General features: G+C 47.4%; 1 protein-coding gene across 1 annotated transcript; it reads left to right on the forward strand.

Moving 5' to 3' along the window:
• Positions 1–1,130: 1,130 nt before the first annotated feature.
• LOC142574520 (uncharacterized) lies at positions 1,131–19,530 on the forward strand. The gene is made up of 6 exons (XM_075683580.1): positions 1,131–1,315; positions 3,451–3,861; positions 4,288–4,350; positions 4,551–4,654; positions 15,288–15,484; positions 18,340–19,530. The coding sequence occupies exons 2-6, from the start codon at positions 3,465–3,467 to the stop codon at positions 18,788–18,790; spliced, it is 1,212 nt and encodes a 403-aa protein (XP_075539695.1). The 5' UTR covers positions 1,131–1,315; positions 3,451–3,464; the 3' UTR covers positions 18,791–19,530.
• Positions 19,531–21,765: the final 2,235 nt, after the last annotated feature.

The raw sequence follows: 21,765 nt of genomic DNA on the forward strand, positions 1-21,765 counted from the left end.
CTTGATCCTCATAATTAGTTTTCTCTATTTCTTTCTACACCCATTCTCATTCCCCCAACGCCGAGTAGCAGGTCAAAACGTTGATACAGGCCAACCTTCAACTTTTCTCTCATAATAAACACTCTTTCTCTCTCTCTCTCTCTGCCTACATAATTCCTTACCTTACTGCAATCTTCGGGGTAATTGAAGAAGGAAAATAGAAAAGAAAGAATAATAAATAATAACGTTAAGGAAACATCGTGGGAAAGTCTTCAGTTTTTAAGTTTCTGCAAGTGCGCATCTTGTGGAAACAAAGGTCTGCGACGACTATTTATTGTCGTAGGTGACGAGAAGTCACTAAGTAATGATCGTATACGTACTTCGGCGGAGGTCCCAGTCCCGGCGGCACCTTCTCAAGCGACGCAAGGTGAAAACCAGGGGGAAAAGAATTTGAAGCCGTTCGCTCGGACAGCGTTGGCAACAGAGCAACCCCTTATTGTCGACGCAAACGTTTTGCATAATGGCACTGCTGAGGCATTCGCCTGGGACAACAGCGGCAAGGCTCCTTCTCGGAAAACACTCCGTGTCAGCCCAGAATGGGCTCAAGCGGATAACTTCTTGTCATAAAGCGCCGGATGGTTGCACGGCGCCGGAACGCTCGGAGCATTATCACCGGAAAAGGTGCCTCGAATGCCATGTCTCTGTATGCCCAGTCACTTGGTTGCGTGCTTCGGCGATACTGTAACAGCTCCGCAGGTAACACGCATAAACCTAGCCCTGAACTTGAGGCTTATGCTATATTTGCGCAGTAATGGCTTATCTCTTAAACTTTCATTCAGAGACTCGGGAGAAACGTGTCGAGCCTGAGAAACAGATTATTATTTTTTTTTCGTTGTTTTCGGAGTCGCGGTATGCCTCCACTGTCCATATTTGCTTCGAAGTCAACGTCACAGACACAGCCGGCCGGGTTTATGGCTTAACGATGGCGCCATTGCGTCTGCGTGTCTGCGCACCCCCCGCAACGGATGTATACGTGTGGGGCCTAACAATGTGCGCAGCAAAAGACCTGGTAAGCAAGCAAGCGTCATCGACTAGAGGATGGGAAGAGGGAGAATACCTTATCTCGAGCCGGAGCTGGTCATTGGTGGCGGAACTCCACGAGAACCAGAGGACCCCGCTGCTATACGCGTTCTGGGTGCCCGATAAAACCAGCGCGCACCTTCCAGAGACCAGTGGAAGAGGATACGCCAAGCTGCCCCTCAGCCCTTCGTCGTCTTGTCCAAGGAGAACACTCCGTTGCCTCGCTGCCGAACAGCGCGTTCGTATCGTTGTGCAGGTGAGCACAGGACGCCCGTCACTTATTCTTGCGTTCTTCCGTGACATCTTTGGAGGAATTTAACATTCTGACGTCACAACTTAAATTTGTTGGGGTTCGATACAAGAGGATGGTGAGCTTTCTGAGACAGAAGCCCTGTGTAAAGTTTCTGCGCTTCCTAGGCTAGATTTCAGTTGGAACGTCCGTATTAAAAAAAAAAGAAAACGAAAGGAAAACATAACAAAAAAGATGAAGCCCCAACTGGGCCTGAAGCTTTAGGAGCGTATACATGTGGATACCCCGTGAGGGGGCCTTGGGTGTCCTTGTGTTCGTAAGCGATTCTCAAGACGATGATGGTCTCCTAGGAGAAGGCGTGGTCCGCCTTCATCGCCACCGAATTCGGCAAGCTTCGCCTGAAGATAGGAAACAGCTTCCTGATTGATGTGGTGAGGTCGAACCCAATTATCCAATGTGGCTGGCGGGATATGTCGAGGTATTCCTGCCATGGTACTCTTGCGGAATTTATCGTGTCTGGTACGTTTCCACATCACATGTCTTGTAGTGGCTTGTCGCTGATATGCTGTGCACATCCGTTCGTTTGGCTCGTCACCAAAGCAGAGACGCCTCCTGTGGGGGGACTTTATTGTATTGGTGGCCAGTCTTCTCATAAGTACTTGGGTTCCTCGTGGTAGCTATGTTGATATTTCCAGGAAATCGGCTTGCAATATTTTTGTAGGCTAGAGCGGGCATTGTTTTAGGTGGCAGGCCAATGCGTTGTTGTACTGAAGGTCGGAAACATAAAAGTAGTGGGGGGACCTAGAAAACGTAGCCAAAAAGATTTTAAAAGAGAAACGATGGTTCAACCACCCATCTAACCCATCAACAACATCTAACCACCTAGCCATCTATAAAACCGAAATCAAAGAACATAATGTGCAGGTAGAATAAGTTGAACCACCATGCATATGTGCGCAAAGGAAAATAAGGATGCAGAGAAATTTAAACGAACTATTCAGTTGATGCAAAAAATAAACTTCTTTCTGAAGAACAGGACGCTGGCGTCCCCCTGCGAGATCAACCAGAGAGAGAGAGAGAAACGTAGAGAGAAAGGTAGGAAGGCTAACCAAGGACGTGCCCGGTTGGCTGTCCTGCGCTTGGGGAGAGGGAAAAGGGAAGTACAGATCAACAAGTTTGCTTCTTAGGGCATGGGAGATAGAGACGGAGAGAGAGAAATAGACAACAAGTAGAGTATTGATTGGATGCGATAACTTGGCTTCCGAGCACGAGATAAATGCTTTTGGAAACTCTGCTTCACTATTCTTCCTTTCAGTAAGCGAAGTTTACGCACTGTGCCAGCGAATTCACGGCAATGCTCTCACGAAATTTTCTCTCGCTGTTACCTTGCACCCTCTCTGCACCCACATGTACACGCGACTCGCTCGGTGCTTACTTAAGAGAGGCGAAATTATTGAAAAGCAGGGGATTGTGATCTCCGTCTGGGTGTCCTTGTAAAGAATTGTGCACAATATTCAATCGAATCTTGAGCAGAAAGCCTATGGAAAGCGGCAAAAAGTCAATAGAAACATAAGTTAATTTTGTTTGTTCTCTTTGTTTAATTGTTTATTGACAAAACAACGCTCAAGAGCGGTTTGTCTTGGTGCCAAGGCAAAAAAGGCGGCACTAAAAGCCACCTGACTAGACCTCTGACACCAGACAGCACGCGCAGCACACAACATGAGCGCAACATGCTTCAAAACACACTGAAAAATATCAAACACATACAAATAAAAATGCATGTACAGAGTATCAAACGCTATAAAGCAAGATAAGAAAGAATGACAGAATTAGTCGTCAACACATAAATCATCAGCAAGACACAGAACTATTAAGGCCAATGGACTACAAGTAAGAGCGGCTTCCCCGCGATTACTTCTGAAGTGGTAGCACGCCAATGAGCTGTCCTACTAGGAGGGATCTTTCGCGGCAAACATCAGGACCAACGCTGTCCAATGCATAAAGGTTTCGCATCGTTTACCTATTCCCCACCACCCCACCCCTGCGAACAACCCACGGACGTTTAGGTCACGATCAACGCCGTCACGACGCGCTATTGCGATGCCACGCAATTGAACTCGCATTTCTTTCTCTATTTCTAGAAACTAAGATCACCATGCTGCCCATTGCCGCTTTGCTGGCGCTTGTCGTGGTTCCAGCCTCGGCCGCCAGCTTTGGCAGCGGCTTCGCCGCCTCACCGGTAGGGGCGCCCTTCTCGGCGGGTGGCCCTCCAGGCGGCGCTGCGGGTCCGGCGTTCGGGCCCCCTGGCGCTTCAGGATTTCCAGGATATCCGGGCGCGGCCGGCGCTGCTCCCGGAATGACCATGCCCTCTGAGCCCAGCTGCCCGCCAACCAACGGCATGGTCCCTCTGTACGTGCCCGACCCCGACGACTGCACCAAATACACGGTGTGCAGTGGTGGCTTCGGCATGAAGCTCGACTGCCCGCCCGGACTGCACTTCAACAGCGTCACCAACCACTGCGACTATCCGCCGCTCGCCGGCTGTGAAGAAAGTTAGTGGATTTGAATGAGTGTTATTGAAATCTCGCAACTTGCATGACTGCCTTTGTTGACATTATCCTGTTAAAGTGAAACTTTATTTCGCTCTTTTCCTAACTTCGCGTGGATAATTTTCTGGCCGAATAAACGGGCCGATCGTGGAGGCGCCGTAACGAATGGTGGCCCATCCAGGAAGCCGTGCAATCGAAGGTGTATTCATGCTGGGTCCATCCTGATACCAGTGCGCCATATGTTTTCTCAAAATTGTTTTAGTGTGGTTTGTGAAGTGACCCAATCCTGGAAGTGACGCAACGGGGCAGCATCCTTACGCCTAGTAACATCAACCAACACAATTAACCAATAAGTGTCCCCCAGCAGCATATCTCAGCAGGTCTACCGGGAACTTATAGCTTGAATTTGACAAGACCGTTTTGTTTCAGTCCCACCAGAAGACCCAACGACGCTGACGGGGCCACCCGGAATCAAGAAGGACGCTTATTTCGGTAAGAGTGGGCCCTGCCAGCTGTGCCCATCCATGCATACGATACGCATTCCTTCTTCTTTTACTTTTTACCTTATCTGATATATATGATGGTCTTCAATGAATAGGCTCACGTACAGCCTTCCAGAAAGCCATAGCCTACTACATGACGTAAGTATGAGCCTATTGACAACCACCACTGTATACTCTTGGCTCTTTCAGACATGAGCCTTTTGAGCGGGCCCGGCTTCCCGATCCTCCTCGGACAACCGAACCCCGGAATCGGTCAGCTTAAGAACCCTCCCGGCAAGCCCAGCGCTCCCGCAGCCTAGAAAGTGCTACAGCGTTCTCGAAAAGTGCAGCCCACTCTGGGCCTCCTCTAACAGCGCCGGGAACAGGCGATCAAAACAACGCCACAGCCGAAAGCTCGGATTTTCTTTTATTTTTCGGGTATTTAAAGTGTTGAAGGGCCAAGAGCTCCACGTGTAACTAAATAAGTGGATCCAGTCGTGGCCGTCGTGCGCGGAGATTACAAAATAAATTTGTGCCATTTTTACTCCGATTTGTCGTGTGTATTTAACGCTACGCTGCGTTAAACAGTTTATCGATTGAGTGGCAGGACGGTATAGTTCTGTTATGCACATTACACTGCAGTGTCTCCAATTTCCTCCTAAATCAGATACTATTCTTTGCCGATGCCAAGCGGCTATCCAGGACACTGAAAGCTACAGGCTTAATTTATTCAGATACCTGCAATCAAGTTGAAATCAAACGAGACTTCAGGATCAGGAGTGAGAGTACATTAGCTATATTTAATAATATTATTGCTACTATTGAGTAGTTAATTTAATTTGCTTGTGAAATTCTCTTGTACTGATTAATTGTGAATGAACGACTTGTCGCACGTTGCCTTGTGTCAGTCTCCTGGACCCCGCCAAGCTGTTTTATTCTTCAAGCATTTAGGTCAGGAGTCATGTCAGGATGTCTTCTGGTGAACTTACTATTATTTCTTGCAGTGACCCTAAGTTCCTGACATCTGTAAACCTCTTAAAAGATTATTAACTCTGAAGGGGCGAACACTACACCTGAGCATTACGAATGATACAATTAGCAAGTGGACTAACCACGCTATGGCATTGCTTCCAGCAATTCTTTCAATTAAAAAAAAAGGGTAAGCTCTATTTAGCAAGTGCACTGAAAAAAAATTGAATTTAGAAAGAAAATAGAACAAGCATTCCGCTAAACTCGAAAGTGCTCAAATATGCAAAGCAAGAAGCGCTGCCCTACAACGCCCGCTAGCGCGGGATTAACACCGTCCACACGTAAGAACACTCGGCGGCATTCGACTGAGTCAAAGGAGCCTAATGTATGTCACTGGCTTTTCAAAAACACTAAAGGCTCATTCACAGCCATTTTGTTGCTTTTTTTAAATATTGAACGAGCCCTACAGCTTAGGAAGTTGTCACGGTGTTGGCAAGTGTGCGAGATCGAGCGTTTTTTCGTTGGCGGAGCCAATGCAAGCGACGTTCAGGTAGGATTTGAGTCGATGTACATAGGACGAATTGCACTGGCTCTGGGATTGCGCAAACTGCGAAAGTGGCTCAGAGAGGTTATTTCAGCCTCCATCGCCACTCGCCCCCCCCCCCCCCTTGCGTGCACACAGAAAGAAGCTGTAAGCAGCCCAAATGCATTGTAAGTTTTCACAAAATGGGTCATTAACCGGTCAGTATACCAGTCGCGGTAGCCTAGTCACTAATGGCGCTGAGCTGTTGAGCTCGAGGTGCCGGGTTCGATCGCTGTCGCGACGGCCGCCTCTCGATGAGAGCGGTGGGTAAACACGCTCATGCACTAAGTTTCAGGTGCACGTTAGAAAAAAAAAAAAACCTAGGTGGTAAAAATTGTTCCGGGGTCCCCCACTACGGCGTGCTTAAGCCCCTCAACAAAAATTGTTTTTAAAGGGAAGCATTCTTTGCCTACCATTCCATGGATTGGCCTGGTTCGGTCGGCGGTGTGTCGGTCGGTCGCTGGATGGATTCTATACGAATAGATTCAACGTAACTTTAAAAAAAAGAGCTCAACCGGCAGCGGAATTCAAGCCGCGGTCCACAAACGCAGCAGCCTGATACTCGGCACATTAGGCTACAAGTGCTTGGTTTTTCTTTTTCGGTGTTTATTACATGTGCACAATAAAGACGCATAATGAAGGTGACCCTTCTTCATTAGGCCACAGACGCACGTGTACTTCTCTCGTGCCACCCGCCGTGGTTGCTCAGTGGCTATGGTGTTGGGCTGCTGAGCACGAGGTCGCGGGATCGAATCCCGGCCACGGCGGCCGCATTTCGATGGGGGCGAAATGCGAAAACACCCGTGTGCTTAGATTTAGGTGCACGTTAAAGAACCCCAGGTGGTCAAAATTTCCGGAGTCCTCCACTACGGCGTGCCTCAAAATCAGAAAGTGGTTTTGGCACATAAAACCCCAAATATTATTATTATTATTCTCTCGTGCCAACAACAACTAGCTCTTTCAGATGGTCGCTACGCGTTGATCATGATGATGATCTATCCATACTACGGACACATATACACACAACGGGGGAATTGGCGAGGAAGATGGCGGTAGATATCGTGCCACCAGCGCACTCTTTCAGACGATTGCAGCGTGTTCATGATTATAATGATTTCCATACCGCGGCCCATATCCACGAAGGGATGTCAACCAACAAGCATGACCACGTGTTGATTGTGATGACGAGTTACATACTATGGCGCATACCTACGATGAAATATTGGCCAAGATGAAGGCGATATACGCGTCATGGTACCACGTAGCTCAATGAGATGACCGTCGAGTGTTGAGGATAATTATGCTTTCCTACTGTGGTACGTATATCGACGACGAGGGATCGGCCAAGAAGTGGTGCCGGCGTGTTCATATTAATGATGATGATTTGCACACAACGGTGCGTACCCAAGAAATGGGCGGTATACAGTGGCCCATACCCACAACGGGAGATTGGCCAAGGAGTGGGTAATACACATTGCACCCACAATGGGGCGTTCGCCTGTAGAAATAGGCAGTGCCTATCGTGCCACCAACTATAGAGCTTTCAAATGAACTCCGAGTGTTGATCATGATTACGATTTCCCTACTATGGCACATACGCACAGGGGCATGAAGGGCATCCGCATGCTGATAATGATGGTGATGATTTCCATAGACCGACACATACCCGCAACTGGCGATCGGTCAACGGAATATATCTGAAGTATTTAAGGAGAAATTAACAACTGTAAGCCAATGCAATATCTGATACACTGAGCAGAACGGGTGAGGGAGGACCCATGCGCGCCCCACCTTTCTCTACGCCGAAGAGGAAGGAATGAAATATTGGCAAATTTGTAGCATTTTATTAAAGGCTTCATAAAAGCGTCACTACACAAAGATTACATCTGCATTGGCTCTGCATTTTCTTTTCTTTTTTTTTTTGCCACCGTCGACAGCACCATAACTGAGCAACGCAAACATCGCCGCCATCTGGCCAGATGTCGTTCATACACTGGGATAGTTCCACGCACGGTGGTGTGGTGCCTTCGACTACTGCGGGTGCCGGTTTCGCATCGCTATGTTCAGAGGGCGTTAGATGTCTGAGCCGCGCTTTGCTTTCGCGCGTGTCAAAGGCGGGGGTGGTGGTGGTGGCGGTGGAAGGCGGGGGAGTGTATCGGGGGATTTAAGCTCAAGAGAATATAAACAGCGCGCATGGCTCTCTTATTACTTCTCCTCGAATCACGAGTTGGGCCGTTGTGTATAGTCATTTGCGTCCCAGTGAATCTAGGGCCGTGATTAATACCCTCAGAAAGGCCTTCTGTAGAGTTGCATAACGCCGTGTACATAATTGCACAGTGTCCTACGCAGAAATATAATTTTGTACTCTTAAAGGTGTTTTGTTGTCTTCAAGTGGCTTCAACTACTCCTTCGAAGAGAGAAGCCATACCTGAAAGCTATATCCTACTTCTGACCGCGTAGCGCGCACCAAATTATATCTGGCACGAGCATTTCACGTGGATAGCCATTAATGCTTATTTCACGCAATTATCGTCTCGTCTGTCGCAGCTACCGTCATGTTTGCCCGGCATAAAATTAAATAAAATGTCATCAGAGAAAAAAAAATCTTCGCTTGTTATCACGAAGGATTTGATCTTACCCCTTAGCGTGAACGTGTTAATCACGAGATGAGCGATCCTTATGGGTGCCATGCTTTTTATTGTGCATATGTGAGCATCGCGCCCCCTTGCCAACCCAGTAGAAGTTGTTCAGGATTAACACGATGACAGGCGTATACGTCTTCCACTTAACAGCGCTTTTAAAACGAAAGAGAGAAAGTACTTTCTTTTTCTTTGTCTTTCGCCGATGAAGCTTTCTGCGAACGTAAAGGTGATCTCACGTACTCCCGTTACGAAGTTGCTGGAAGTTGATTTACCAGTGTGCCTCGTAAAACGAGATGGTTGTGAAAAGCGTGGTTAGAGTGAGAAGAAGAAAAAAAGAAGTGGAACTACTTGGAAAGCGGCATTTCGGCTCTCTTGAAAAGCACTTCACTCAGTATAGGTAACGGCGATTCTCTCCGTAGCGTGTGCGAGTTTGTGCTTGGATACAGCAACGTGAGTCAGCGTAAGCGCGTTAGATAAGCGCAAACATGCGTTGTCGCCAACCGCCTGCTTTGTCTATGCTCCGTTTATAACCAGAGTTTCGAGCCGCCTTTAATGCGCAGGGTGGTTTGTTCGGTTTGGCCTGCGCGTTTTTGAAGACAGCTCGCGAAACGCTTCTACACGAAGCTTATCTTCAAGTTGCCCATTCGTCTCCCGTTATTACACCATGCATGTGTCGCCATCGCGAAAATGAAACCTGTCAACACGACAGGTTCGATTTACTTTGTGCAGGAAGTCATAATTCACACAAACATGACTCTTTGTGAAACTTTATACGCCTCTCTTACCCGTTCTCTTCCTTGATTTGACGGATTCGTTTCTTTGAGTTTCCCTGAAATGTTTAACGATGACGTACAGCTTTCTTCGTATATTTCGGCAGTATGTTGGTATGCTTCGGCGTTGGAAAGAAAAAAAAATGTCCTCACGACTTTCCCTGGGTTTGTCAAAGCATGTGAAAAGGTGGGATGACACACACACACACACACACACACACACACACACACACACACACACACACACACACACACACACACACACACACACACACACACACACACACACACACACACACACACACACACACACACACACACACACACACACGCACACACGCACGCACGCACGCACGCACACACACACACACGCACGCACGCACACACGCACGCGCACAAACACACACACACACACACACGCAAAAATGAAAAAAACAACGAAAGACGCCAGCAATTTTTTTCGTCAACATTTTATTCACTGATCGCAGCGCAGCCGAACAGTCGCAAGTCGACTTATTCGGCGGGCTGTCGTGTTTGGTGGGCAAATCTTCTCGAAGGCTATAATCGCCGTCAGCGGAACTACGCCTTGCCTTTGAGATTTCTGACAACGAATAATTTGCGTGCGCGACACACCATGACCAGCTTCCTCAGAGACCGTGTGAAGAGACGTCCGGTGGGCTCAACCAGTTGGACGACCGGCCTTCATTCGAAGAAAGACTTTACAGCTACGGGAATCAACACATCAGAAAGCATGCTAGCCTTACCACTGTTTGCGTGATCCACCAACCGGCGTGAACACCTGTACTGGGAATGCCTTCACGCTTTTTACAACGAAGGTGTATACCTCAGTCTCCCAGAGCATTTGTCGTGTTCGTGGGCAAAAATGTGGGCCCATACAGAAGGTAGTGCAATAGCGGGCCGACCCGCGGCCTAGGTGAAGCAGACTTCAAGCACTCTGCCAATAATAATAATAATAATAATAATAATAATAATAATAATAATAATAATAATAATAATAATAATAATAATAATAATAATAATAATAATAATAATAAATAATCTTTATTACAAATAATGAAATTGTACATATGATTTTGCTAGGTCTGCCGAAGCCTTCTGTGGGCTTGTATGGCAGAAGCCTGGCAGTCAGGGCGATGCATTATGAACCTTATTACAGACAAACTAAATATCAAACTAAAAAAAATAAGAAAGACCGTTTCACAGGTTTTTCAGGTAAACATGCCCAGGAAACAACACTTAATGTTCAAATGAATACACGTAGCACTCAACAACCATTACAATTGAGTAAACATGGCACAATATGTAAACAAAGTCACAACCTATCTAGAACGAAAAAAGAAGAAAAAATGTGAAAACAGCGGAAACAGTCTGACATTCATTTTGGTAAAGATCACACTACAACAAAAGAGACTTTATACAAGTGTGAACTATTCTATCATTGCCTTGAGGGCCTTTTTTAATCCTGACAAAGTTGTCTGATCCAGTACAGCACTGGGAAGGTTATTAAACAGGTGGGGGATGTAGTACCTTCTTTGTCCTTTTCTATAACGAGTTCTTGTCCGAGGAACTACATATCTGGGATGACTACGCAAAGCAACACTTTTATGGACAGGTTCTCGGAAAGCATTGCACCAGAAATAACGCATCACAATTGTTGAACGAAACAGAGACTCGAAATCGGGCATTTCTAAATCTCGAAATAAGTTATCTGTGGTTTGGTTGTACGCAACACTTTTTAGTATGCTTTTTAATAGGTTGTCAATTTTATGTTTCCAAAATCCGCTGCAATTAAAAAAACAGGGAATGCCGTACCTTATATGTGAGTAGCCTAAACCATGCACTATCACTTTTTTAATCTTGGTAGGTGCATAACTCCTTATACGGTAAAGGACACACGCAACATTACGTAATCGCGCACATATTCGAGTCATTTGAATATTCCATGATAAGTCAGCCTCAAAGTATACTCCAAGGTACTTGACACTATCCGCATATTGTACTGGGGCACAAACACAGTCTAAGCAATCAGAACCGTGAAGGAAAACATGTTGATTTGTTACAAGAGCCTTTAACGGATTTCTAAAACATACTAATCGAGTTTTCTTAGCACTGACTTTTATACGGTTTTTTTTTTAAACCAGTTCATCACATTTTTTATGTCGCTTTGAAGTAAAGCGACAGCTGCTTCGTACTGCATGTGTTTAGATACAAGCAACGTATCATCTGCATACTGGAAAATAGTACATGAAGTTGTTACCTGTGCCAAGTCACAAACGTACAAATTAAAAAGAAGCGGAGACAAAACGGAACCCTGCGGAACCCCTGCGTTAAGAAACCGCAAAGAACTCTTTTGGTCGCCAATACATATACGATCTGGGACCGATTTAACAGGTAGTTTTGTATAAATGTGTGGAAATGCCCCCGAAAACCGTAATTATGTAGTTTAGCACATAGAATGCTGTGGTGTCTGCGGCGTCTATGACAGCATGATCCGTGTCCTACGCGTGAACTCGCCTGCTATTTCCTTGGCATAAAAATTCGTTACGTGTTACCGGGCGTGCATGCACTTAAATCGCGGACCACAAGTGTTAAACGCACCTGTATTTTACTCTACGGTCGTGGCATTTTATCGCCACACACAACAGGTATGTCCTGATGTAGACGTTCTCGAAAACCGTGTTGTGGATAAAATGTCAGCCTTACTGCTTGCTCTAGTTCCCCCTGCGCGCCGCGCACGTTCCAGTAATGTGTCGGGGGATGCAATAACGGCGTCATTTCTGCCAGGCTACCAACGCGACTTCATGTGGTGTCTAGGGTGGCTAGTGCTTCCTACTTGGGACAGGTTAGAGCGGTGGGGCGTAGGTCTCATCTTCACTGTGTCCAAATTGCCCCCTTCAGGAATCCAATCAACATGTGCTGCTGCAATGCGTCGTTGCCAGGGTATCTTGGAGGGCCGTGAATACTGGTTTCCGTGGCCTTAGAGTTAACCGCTTTACTACACCCGGTCGCTGCTCACGTGGCCGCTATGCGTGACATTTAATTGCTGCGGGGGCCTTTCGTCTATGGCGTAACCGGTGCGAGGCAGTTGCCGCGGGACATCGTCGCTGTGCTGTGTTTCCACTTCTGGGGAGGCTCCACTTTGAGCTACTGTCGTTTCTGTCAGAGCAGTTGTTCTTCCTCGGGGAAGAAGAGTTCCTTCGACAGTGGTCATGCCGTTTCCTGTCGGTGTCTGATAGACGCGTACGGCTTAATTTTCGACCAGCCTGGTTCTTGTAGCCAGGCCATCAGAGGTGTTCACTGAATGTGCACAGAATGTAGGTGCCTGTGACTTCTGTGTGTGCGTGATCTTGCATACCTGATCATTTTTGTATATACCCATCGCATAGCAACACTTCAAAATTGTGTAAAATGTCTTTCTCGCATCATCATTGTACATAACCATTTTGTACACTGTATAGATCAACATCATATTATATAACGTGACAATTAGTTTCTGTGTAACTGTATGTTGTGTGGGTCTATGTGGTTATGTGTTAGTAAGTGAGGACTCGGACACTTCTTTGAAAACGTGCCGTGTATACAGTGCTTCGTACTTTATATATGTGATGGTCCTGGTGGAATTGTGCCATGATTGTGAATCAGTGTTCGTATCGTCTCTCGTTGAATAAACTTTTTCTATACAAACATTCGAGCAGCCTGATTCCTGTAGCCAAGCAGCACAACATCTGTAATACCCAGAAAAAGGGAAACTACATTCCACCATGGCATGGAAAAATAGGTGGAGCAAGAGATTGCGCCGTCAAAAGCAATATGGTGTTTGTTACCCCTGTCGGAACGGTACTCGCGCGTATGGTACTCTAACATGACTACAGATATCATTCCTTTACTGCGACAGCAATCTGCTGTCGCGCGCGAGGCACGGGGGTGAGGCGAGGGAGGGGGGCCTTCTTCTCCAACTGCAGCTGCTTAAGGCGCGACCGTGCGGCCGCCGTATCTTGAAAGCGATCTGCGACGCGGCCAAAGTTCACGCCTGCGCGGGCCCCATCGTCAAAGCGATCTGCGATGTTTGCAGAGTGCGTGCAGTGCCAGTATAGCTACGCATGCGCGGTGCTATCGACGTTTCGTTCGCGTTGAAGCGAGAAATGCATGAAGGTAAATTCGCTCGCTGCTGCTGCCGCGATTCCTCACTCCAGCGTTTTGACAGCGAAGTGCGTTCATGTTGACCTGTGCGCACGTGACACCGTGCTTGTTAATTTTGTTTCTAAGCGTTTGTTTACAAGTTTATACGGCTGAAAAGAACTGCTATCCTTACTTCGTATAGCTTTCTACCAATTTGCTTTAGCAATCGGTGCTTCACCTTACGGGCGAAACAGCGAGTTTATCTCTTACTTCTCAACCTTCTTTCTACTCGCACTTGAGAGAGACAAAGCAAGCAGAGCAAAATCAGAGAGGTAAGCCACAGGAACGTCTGGTTTGCTATCCAACAATGAAGTTAAGGGAAAGGGGAATAGAACACTGCAACCTTGTAAGTCTTGTCATCAAAGCTTCACGAAGACGTACCATCGAAATGGTGTCTTTTGTTGTTTTTAGCGCAGTTCGCGAGAGTTGCAATATTGCAAAGCCGCATGCCCAATTTATCAAATACAGAAAAGACTACAGAATAATATTAAGACCAAGAGGAGGTTCAACGTGACCGAACACGCAGACGACCGAATACAACAATGCATATGCCTAGAAATAGGAATTGGACAAGAAGCAAAAGATGACAACATGTGGCTAAACAACAGACAAAACATAACAGTCTTCTGCACATCTTCAGTGGATGGGGCCGAACAATACGTCGCTTTAACCAGATTACGCATGGGGAACAAGGAATACGAGACGAGTGCATACAGAGCAGGGCCAGAAAATCCATCCGAGGGTACCATAAGAGTCCAGAAGAAATCACGAGAAAATTGGTCGCGTCGAGAAATTCCAGTGTGCTCTGCGCCAAAAAAATGGGAAACACGACCAGTGATCATCGTATTCGACGGGTCCTACGTGCCAAAATTTGTGAACTATGGTGCCTCGCTTGTTCGTTGTGCGGTATACAAAAAACAGGTCGAGATATGTTACGGATGCGGCAGACTTGGGCACAGAGCGGACGCGTGTGCACCAATCCCCGTGACAAAATCTACCGTGGATGTGGAAAGAACAACCCAAAACAACAAGATCATGAGTGCGTAATAAAGTGCCAGTTGTGTGGAAAGGGCCACCCAACAGGGAGACCACAGGTGTGTGGCGAGATGTAGAATTCTATACCTAGTCAGGAGGCAAAGATGGGAAAGAAGGAGAGAAAAAGGAGAAAGAGAAATCCGGAGAGGAAAATTACAACACCACAAAATGGAACAAAGAGATCCAAACAACAGACAACAATGGATGCAACAAAGAGACAAGAGCAAGAGAGGACGGAGGAAACATTCAGACAAGGGATCGCTCAGAACCCATTCCTAGATTGCCGGACACAAAGAAAAAAAGAGGACCCAGAGAAAGAAGCCGCTCGAGACCCAGGGGCAGATCCAAATCGAGATCGAAGTCTCAAAACGATGGCAACGGTAGTCCGAGACGGTCCTACTAGGAGACCGCGCCTTACGGAAACAACGAAGGCAGAGAAACAAGCGGAGGTGTCCAGGCTGGATCATTATAGGTGATGCAAAAGGATAGAAAGTTGGGCGAGTTGGTACGGTAACATGATCTTGGATCTATCTGGATATAATTTATCCAGATATATACAGGACAAACGAATATAAGTTACGTTGTTCCAGAGCAACTCTCGAGCATGTGCTCTGGGAATGCAATGAGCCAACGAGTGGCAACGGGGAGAGAGAGAGAGCCTCTAGCGAAAGCCTCCACGCGCGTTGGTGTGCTGTGCTGCTCAGGTGAGGTATACTGTAAGAGTCCACCTAGTGGACTGTCCATTTAGACTGCTGCTGATTGGATGAAGCTGTACAAGGGAGGAGGAGACGAGCGGCCCCAGCGAATCAGCACCGGCCGAAATGGACAGTCAACTAGGTGGACTCTTTCAGGATACCCTTCCAGCTCAGACCCAGATGATCAAATGTGGCAGTCCAGCGGGCAGACGACGACGCCTGAGCCCAAGGGCTCGTGGCAGACGCCTAGGCATGGCGAAGCCCACCCTATGAACTTGCCGGACAAAAATAAATTTGTCACCACCACCACTACCACAGTTCACTACACTACACGATTTCTACGAGCACATCAAAGAGCATAACTGCGACCTGGACGCCGTCTTGCGACTATGTTAATACACACTTATTTAACGGGTTTCGCCACGAGTTTGGGGTTAGGACCTCTCTGACCAGCGAACCGCTGCTACTTGATTCAGACGTCACCAAATACCGTATTTGGTACAAAAATCGCGATGAAAGATGACGTACAGCGCGAACGACAAGGACTGAGGGAGACGACATACACTGCGCTGTGTACGCGTATGTCGTCTCTCGCAGTCCTTGTTCCTCAGCAAATCCTAGTGCACTGGTCACATGAATTACCAACTAGCCCAAGCAACCACTCCAGTACAAAAATCGCGTTCGGTACAAAATAGTGCCTTTGTTCGAATGAATGCACCCGTATAGGTGCGCCTGCTTGAACACAGTGCCACATTTGATGGCGTTGGAACCAAGTGGCAGAAGTTCGCTGTTCACAACACCCAAGCCGTAACGGCGCAGGCACATCAATTCAAATATCTGTGACGGCACACGTGAAAAGCGAGAATGTAGGCGCGAAGTTGGGCTTGTATGCAACCTCGTGCCAACATGTTTTCGTTTTTTGAGCTGCGCAGAATTTACCTAGCTTCCCTAGTTATCTCGTTTCTAGACTTTCCTTTTGCGCACTCGCAAAACCAGGAGCAATTATCCCTTTTTTATGGCTTAACAACCTCGCCTCGCGACGTCCGTCTACCGGCATCCGGCCGAGTGCCGTGTGCATTTCCACGCTGAGAACGTAGTGACGTGAAGTAGCGGCAACCCCTGCCGACGTCACAGGACTGTTATCTCGGGACCCTTTTTCTTGCGAGCCGGTTGGACCCACGAAAACCCGTGTTCGCGATAAAGGGAGGACACGCGGACTCACGCGACGTGGTAGAAAAGGCAGGCCCGCTCGGTTCTCCCCGTCACAGACACGCGAGATCGCTGCCAAACTAGTCGGCTGATTCCAGTCCCCGTACACAGAAAGGTGAGAAAAGGTGCGCGTTCCTTATTTCGTGGTGTTGTGGGGCTCGCTCGCCTTGGCTGGGCCTTTTGCCTCGCAGAGTTGGCGCTTTGTACGGGAAACGAAGCTGTGGAGGGCAGTAGTGTCAGTTGGTGCCGAAAGTAAAACTTTAGTCTCAATTCTGAATGGCGGTGGCGTTGAAATCACAGGTGGTCATCGGATCTTGGAGAAATATAAAAGCAGGCATTTTCTCTGTCTGCAACAATTCCGCAAAGTTAAATTCTTCATCACTCACCGAATAATCTGGCACTGTTTGGAAAATCAGGGAAAAGCCGCGTGTAATCGCGACTAACAAATAGAGGACATTTGGTGAAAGCGATTTCGTCTGACATGCTCGTTCACGCCCTGTATAAAATCATACATATAAGCAGTCTCTACATTAGGGACCGTCCACCTTTTTGTGGGCTTTTTTTACGTTTTCGACTACGTAAAACTACATGTTTCACGCAGAAAAAACCATGTAGAACCCGCGCACTGTCGAAATCGATGCTGTGCGAAACGTTTTGCAAGTAGCTATAGACATCCAGTATCGTTTGGAGTTCTCAAAAGCGTTACCGGTTGGGCCAACAGCTTGTTTATGGCGAACGATTGCGCGCGTGACGCATAGCTTGTGCGCCATGACAGCAGCAAGGCGACGGCAGTGGTAGGACGACCGATTTACTGTACTCTAGTGAAGAAAGGTTACAACCGCCTCTCTTACGACTTTACCAAGCAAGTTTCAAGCAACTGACCGGTCTTGCCGGCGCCGTTTAAACCAAACATTGAAAGCTCAGACGAGCTGCGCATTATTCGGTAATGTAATGCTAGTCTTGACCCTCGGTGCCCAAATCCTCGTGACGTACTGAAGTAGCCCGAGAAATATAGTGGAGTCGATGCCGTCGCTTGACCTGGACCTGAAGGTATCCAGGTAAGCTCGTTTTAAAGAGAGGGAGAAAGGAGGGGATGCTGACTTTAATTATAAGCTACAGAGATGTTCGCATGGCTTGTCGCCTTATGTGCTACCTTATAAGATGGGTGAGATAATTAGGACATTCATTAACGGAAGACTGCAAACGGTGCCATCATGCATCCAGCCCATCGATAACTCTGCACCTCGCACCCGGCCCTTCGCGGACCGACCCTGCTAGCTATTTGGCTTTTTGCCTCCCAATTCTTGGCCTCAAGCGATTCCTAAACTGGGGCAGAAGATAAGAAAAGAGTTTGTAAGACCTAAAAAAACAGCTGCTTAAGTGGAGTGAACGATCAGCATTAACGGGCGTGTCTCTGAAGAAGAAAACACGTAAGAAGTGAAAATTAATAAGAGCGATGCAGGCAGTGGGGTGCGGGGGGCTGGGGAGGGGGGACTTCTTGCATAGTCTTTCACGCAGCTTCGGATAGTGTTATAATTTAGCATTTCTTTATATAACAACCTTCAGGTGCTGGACATAGGTTTAAGAAGATCCGAAATCGCGAGGTTAGCATGTAAGCGGAACGTTGTCGTGCTCTACAATAACATTGGTCAGACCCCCAATTTGAGCTCGGCCCCACAAACGATCGCTGCTGTTTCCAATTATACGTCGGCATCACTGAGACCACCTCACTATCGAGTGCTTTAGCGTAGTCATTTATTTGTGTCGAAGCACTCTGACATAGCACAGGCGGCACAGGCGTGCAACAGTGCTGGAAGACAAGAATGCCAATAGCAGCTATCGTCCTTAGATTGGGTGCCACATCTTCACTCTCTCTCTCTCTTTTCATTTCTTCAGCTCCTGCGACAAAAAAGCCACACAGACGACGACGGCAATGGGCTACCCGACATTCTTGTTCGTCGTGTTCGTCGCGACCATCACCGTGTCCGTGACGTCGGCGGCGCTGTTCGCCAGTCCAGGCGGACCACCCGCAAATCCGCCACCCCCGGGTGGTTTCGGGGGCAGCCCCGGTGCATTCGGCGGGTTCGGCGGCGGTGCACCACCGGCGGCGTCCGGTGGAGCTGGCGGCGCACCACCTGGAGCCGGCGGTCAGCCCTCCGACCCCAGCTGCCCGCCGACCGACGGCATGGTCCCCCTCTACGTGCCAGATCCGGACGACTGCACCAAGTACACCGTCTGCAGCGCAGGCTTCGGCATGAAAATGGACTGCGCGCCCGGCTTGCACTTCAACAAGGTCACCAACCACTGCGACTTCCCGCCTCTCGCCGGTTGTGAAGTCAGCGCGTGATCGGGCTCGCGATGACGGCTCGTACCTGCACACGATGACGCGTCAGTGACGTAGACCGTCTGGCGCGTTAACGATACTTTTAGCCTGTCCGTGTACGCGTTACCGTTTGAGCGATGCAGAATAGTGGAGACGCAGAGCAGCAGCGGTGGTGGCGGCGCTTTAAAACGTTGAGTCGAAGTAGAGTGCATGAAGTTATTATTGCGCAATGGTGGGCAAAGCACAACGCAGCTGCTGCAGCACCAAGGCGTTGGCAGAATCTTCATCACCGAATGTACTAATGCTCTTTTCTTTTCCTGTGAATAGAACAGTGACTTATCACGAAAACCGCTTAATTCTGATGCTTTATGGTTGCACAAACTGCCAGAAGACGTCTCTACCAGCTCTGCTGCTGCCTCCGTTATGGTATTACATAATGCGAATTCTTTACAAGGTTATAACAGAATAAAGCTATACGCACTCTTTCTGATGCGAAAAGCATGGATGCGCGTGTGTATTCCAGAATGTGTGGTTCAGGAAATGCGCTTTGCACCAAAGTCTTTCAATCATTATCGTCTTTCCAGCGTTAAGTTGCTATCAGTATGCTTCCATATGTTTGGCCTTTATCATAGCATAGCATTTGAACAACGAGCTTAAGCTTGATTGTGTTATTGGGGCTTCCTGGACTGCATTTTCATTGTGTAAATAGCACTTCACCAGAAATAAACAATTAGAACTTTGTTCGTTGTATTGTTACTGCTAGACTTATGTTGTTTAGTTTCCCTTTTCTTTGTCTTGAGTCCCTTTAAAAGTGTGGTTCCCCGACTTCGCTCAGAATTGAAAGAGAGGTAGGCCACATTATTTCATATTATGTAAGGAATTATTCCCATCGTTAGCGTGGGAATTTGTTACCAGTATTGTGGTTGAATGACGCCTTTGCAAATTCACCTATACACCGCGACGACGTGAGCATGCGGTTTCCTCGCAGCTCCGCTGTTGTACCAAGTGGTTGGCAACGAGTCGTGTCAGTCGAATTTAACCCGTTGATAACTTTAGTCCGCGTACAAACAAGAAAAAAAATTATCGATGTGCGGTCAACTCTTCATTCTCGCAACGAATTTGGGGCTCGTCCTGAGCGTACCAGTGGCAGAATAGAGTCCGTTCTCCTCATACTCCTCTGCATATCTCACCACTGAACCTACTTCCGAGTGGCTGACAACAGCCACCTAATGCCAAGACCAAGAGTGGCTCGCGGTTTTCATCTGCATCGAGCTCAAGAACGCTGCAACAAGGGCGCTCCGACATTTCACGACGCTTTCTTACCCAGAAGGTGCTCGTCTGCTCCTGCCTCCCTCGGCCCCGTCCCCGCCTCTGTCTCACTATTCCTCCATGTTTACGAATCTGCAATTTTCTCTGACCAAGAAAAGCCATATGGAGCCCATACTGTTGAGGCTTCTTTTTGAAGTGATCGCACAGTCAACCTACTTCATAAACCAGCGACCCGCCCGCTATGCGGCTCGACTATAAGGTATAATTATTTTTAAATAGTGCCCTTGGAAGAATGTCATGAAACATGCCGTCATAACAGATTGTCCTAAGTAGAGCGAACTGGTGTGTCATTTGTTCATCCTTATTTGTACTATCTGTTGTTGCGTGTAACATTATTCACGTGGCAAAGTAGGAAAATATGACTTATAATCGAGGCGAAAGGTGAATCGAAAGGAAAAACATCGCGTGCTCTGATTTTATGCACCTTTCATACGAATTGTTTGAACTAAGCAAACGGAGTTGGCCCCTCAGTATAGCAGCTGCACGATCGCCTTAATACGCAGGGTGTTTCACATAACTTGAGCCAAGGATTGAAAAAAAAAAGATATGGTTAACCGCAGCTGTATGAAACCAACGACATATTGTTTGCGTAATCTGGCGCACCTTAGAGTATATTTTTTTATATTCCGCTGAATCAGTTAATAAACTAAAGATTCATTGCGCAAGACTTTTAATATTCACTTCAGGGCCAAGGGCCATTCGTGGTATTGTAGAGTGAATTCAGAAACAGGTCCAACTTTTTATGGCAACGTATATGCTGCGTGGGGATTCATTTTTCGGAGTTTAAAGAAAGCCCGCGAAATATGAACTAGAACCATGTGACTGCGCTCATGCGTTATCCTACCGCAGCGCTCTCAGCGGTGCTCCGAGAAGAACTGTGCGCGCGGACCGTGGCGAAGTGGGCTGGGTAGCCGCGGCTCTAGGCATCGGCTTCACTGTACGTCGGCATCTCTGACGGTGCCACACAGAAACGAAACGCCGTCATCCCTGATAAGCGATAGGCTTATCACTCACAGGTCCGCGTTTGTGATGAGTAATCCTGTACAGCTGTGTTGGATGTGACTCACTTCTCTGCATTATGGACGGAATTTTAAACGAGTTTTGCGTTTAGACCTATCATGCAGTCATCTTTTCTGGAGGACTCTTTACATCAACGAATGAAGACTGAAAAGTGTGTGCCTGTTACATTACTTGGTTGACGGCCTGGACAGACGTCAGCTCTACTCCGAGCTGCGCCATCGTTACCTTTATCGGTTTGTTATTATTGCTATTATTTATTGTCACATGATTGTGAACAATGCCCCCGTTGGGGGAGCTGAAACTTGCTTCGACTGAATACATTTGACCTCGGTCGGCGATGCACGTATTACTGACTATGATCTTCCCCGACCAGATGGGATTCCATCAGACACTCGACTTCATCGCCATTATCAATTCTTCGTATAATTAATTTTTTTCCTATATGAAATAGACAGATGGAATAACCGAATCACTTTCCACCTCAGTCTCTCCAAAGCTTCCTATGTATAACAGAAAAAAAAACAGAGAGAACAATATGCTCTGGAGAGGTGTAAACCCGTTAGCCGATAATGGGGTTCTAAGTCCATGACAAGCTCCACTTATCTGACTGACAAACTGACCCTTGCAACGTTTAACACCCGAACCCTCTC

This window comes from Dermacentor variabilis, chromosome 3, assembly GCF_050947875.1.
Source record: "Dermacentor variabilis isolate Ectoservices chromosome 3, ASM5094787v1, whole genome shotgun sequence".
Taxonomy (NCBI): Eukaryota; Metazoa; Arthropoda; class Arachnida; order Ixodida; family Ixodidae; genus Dermacentor; species Dermacentor variabilis.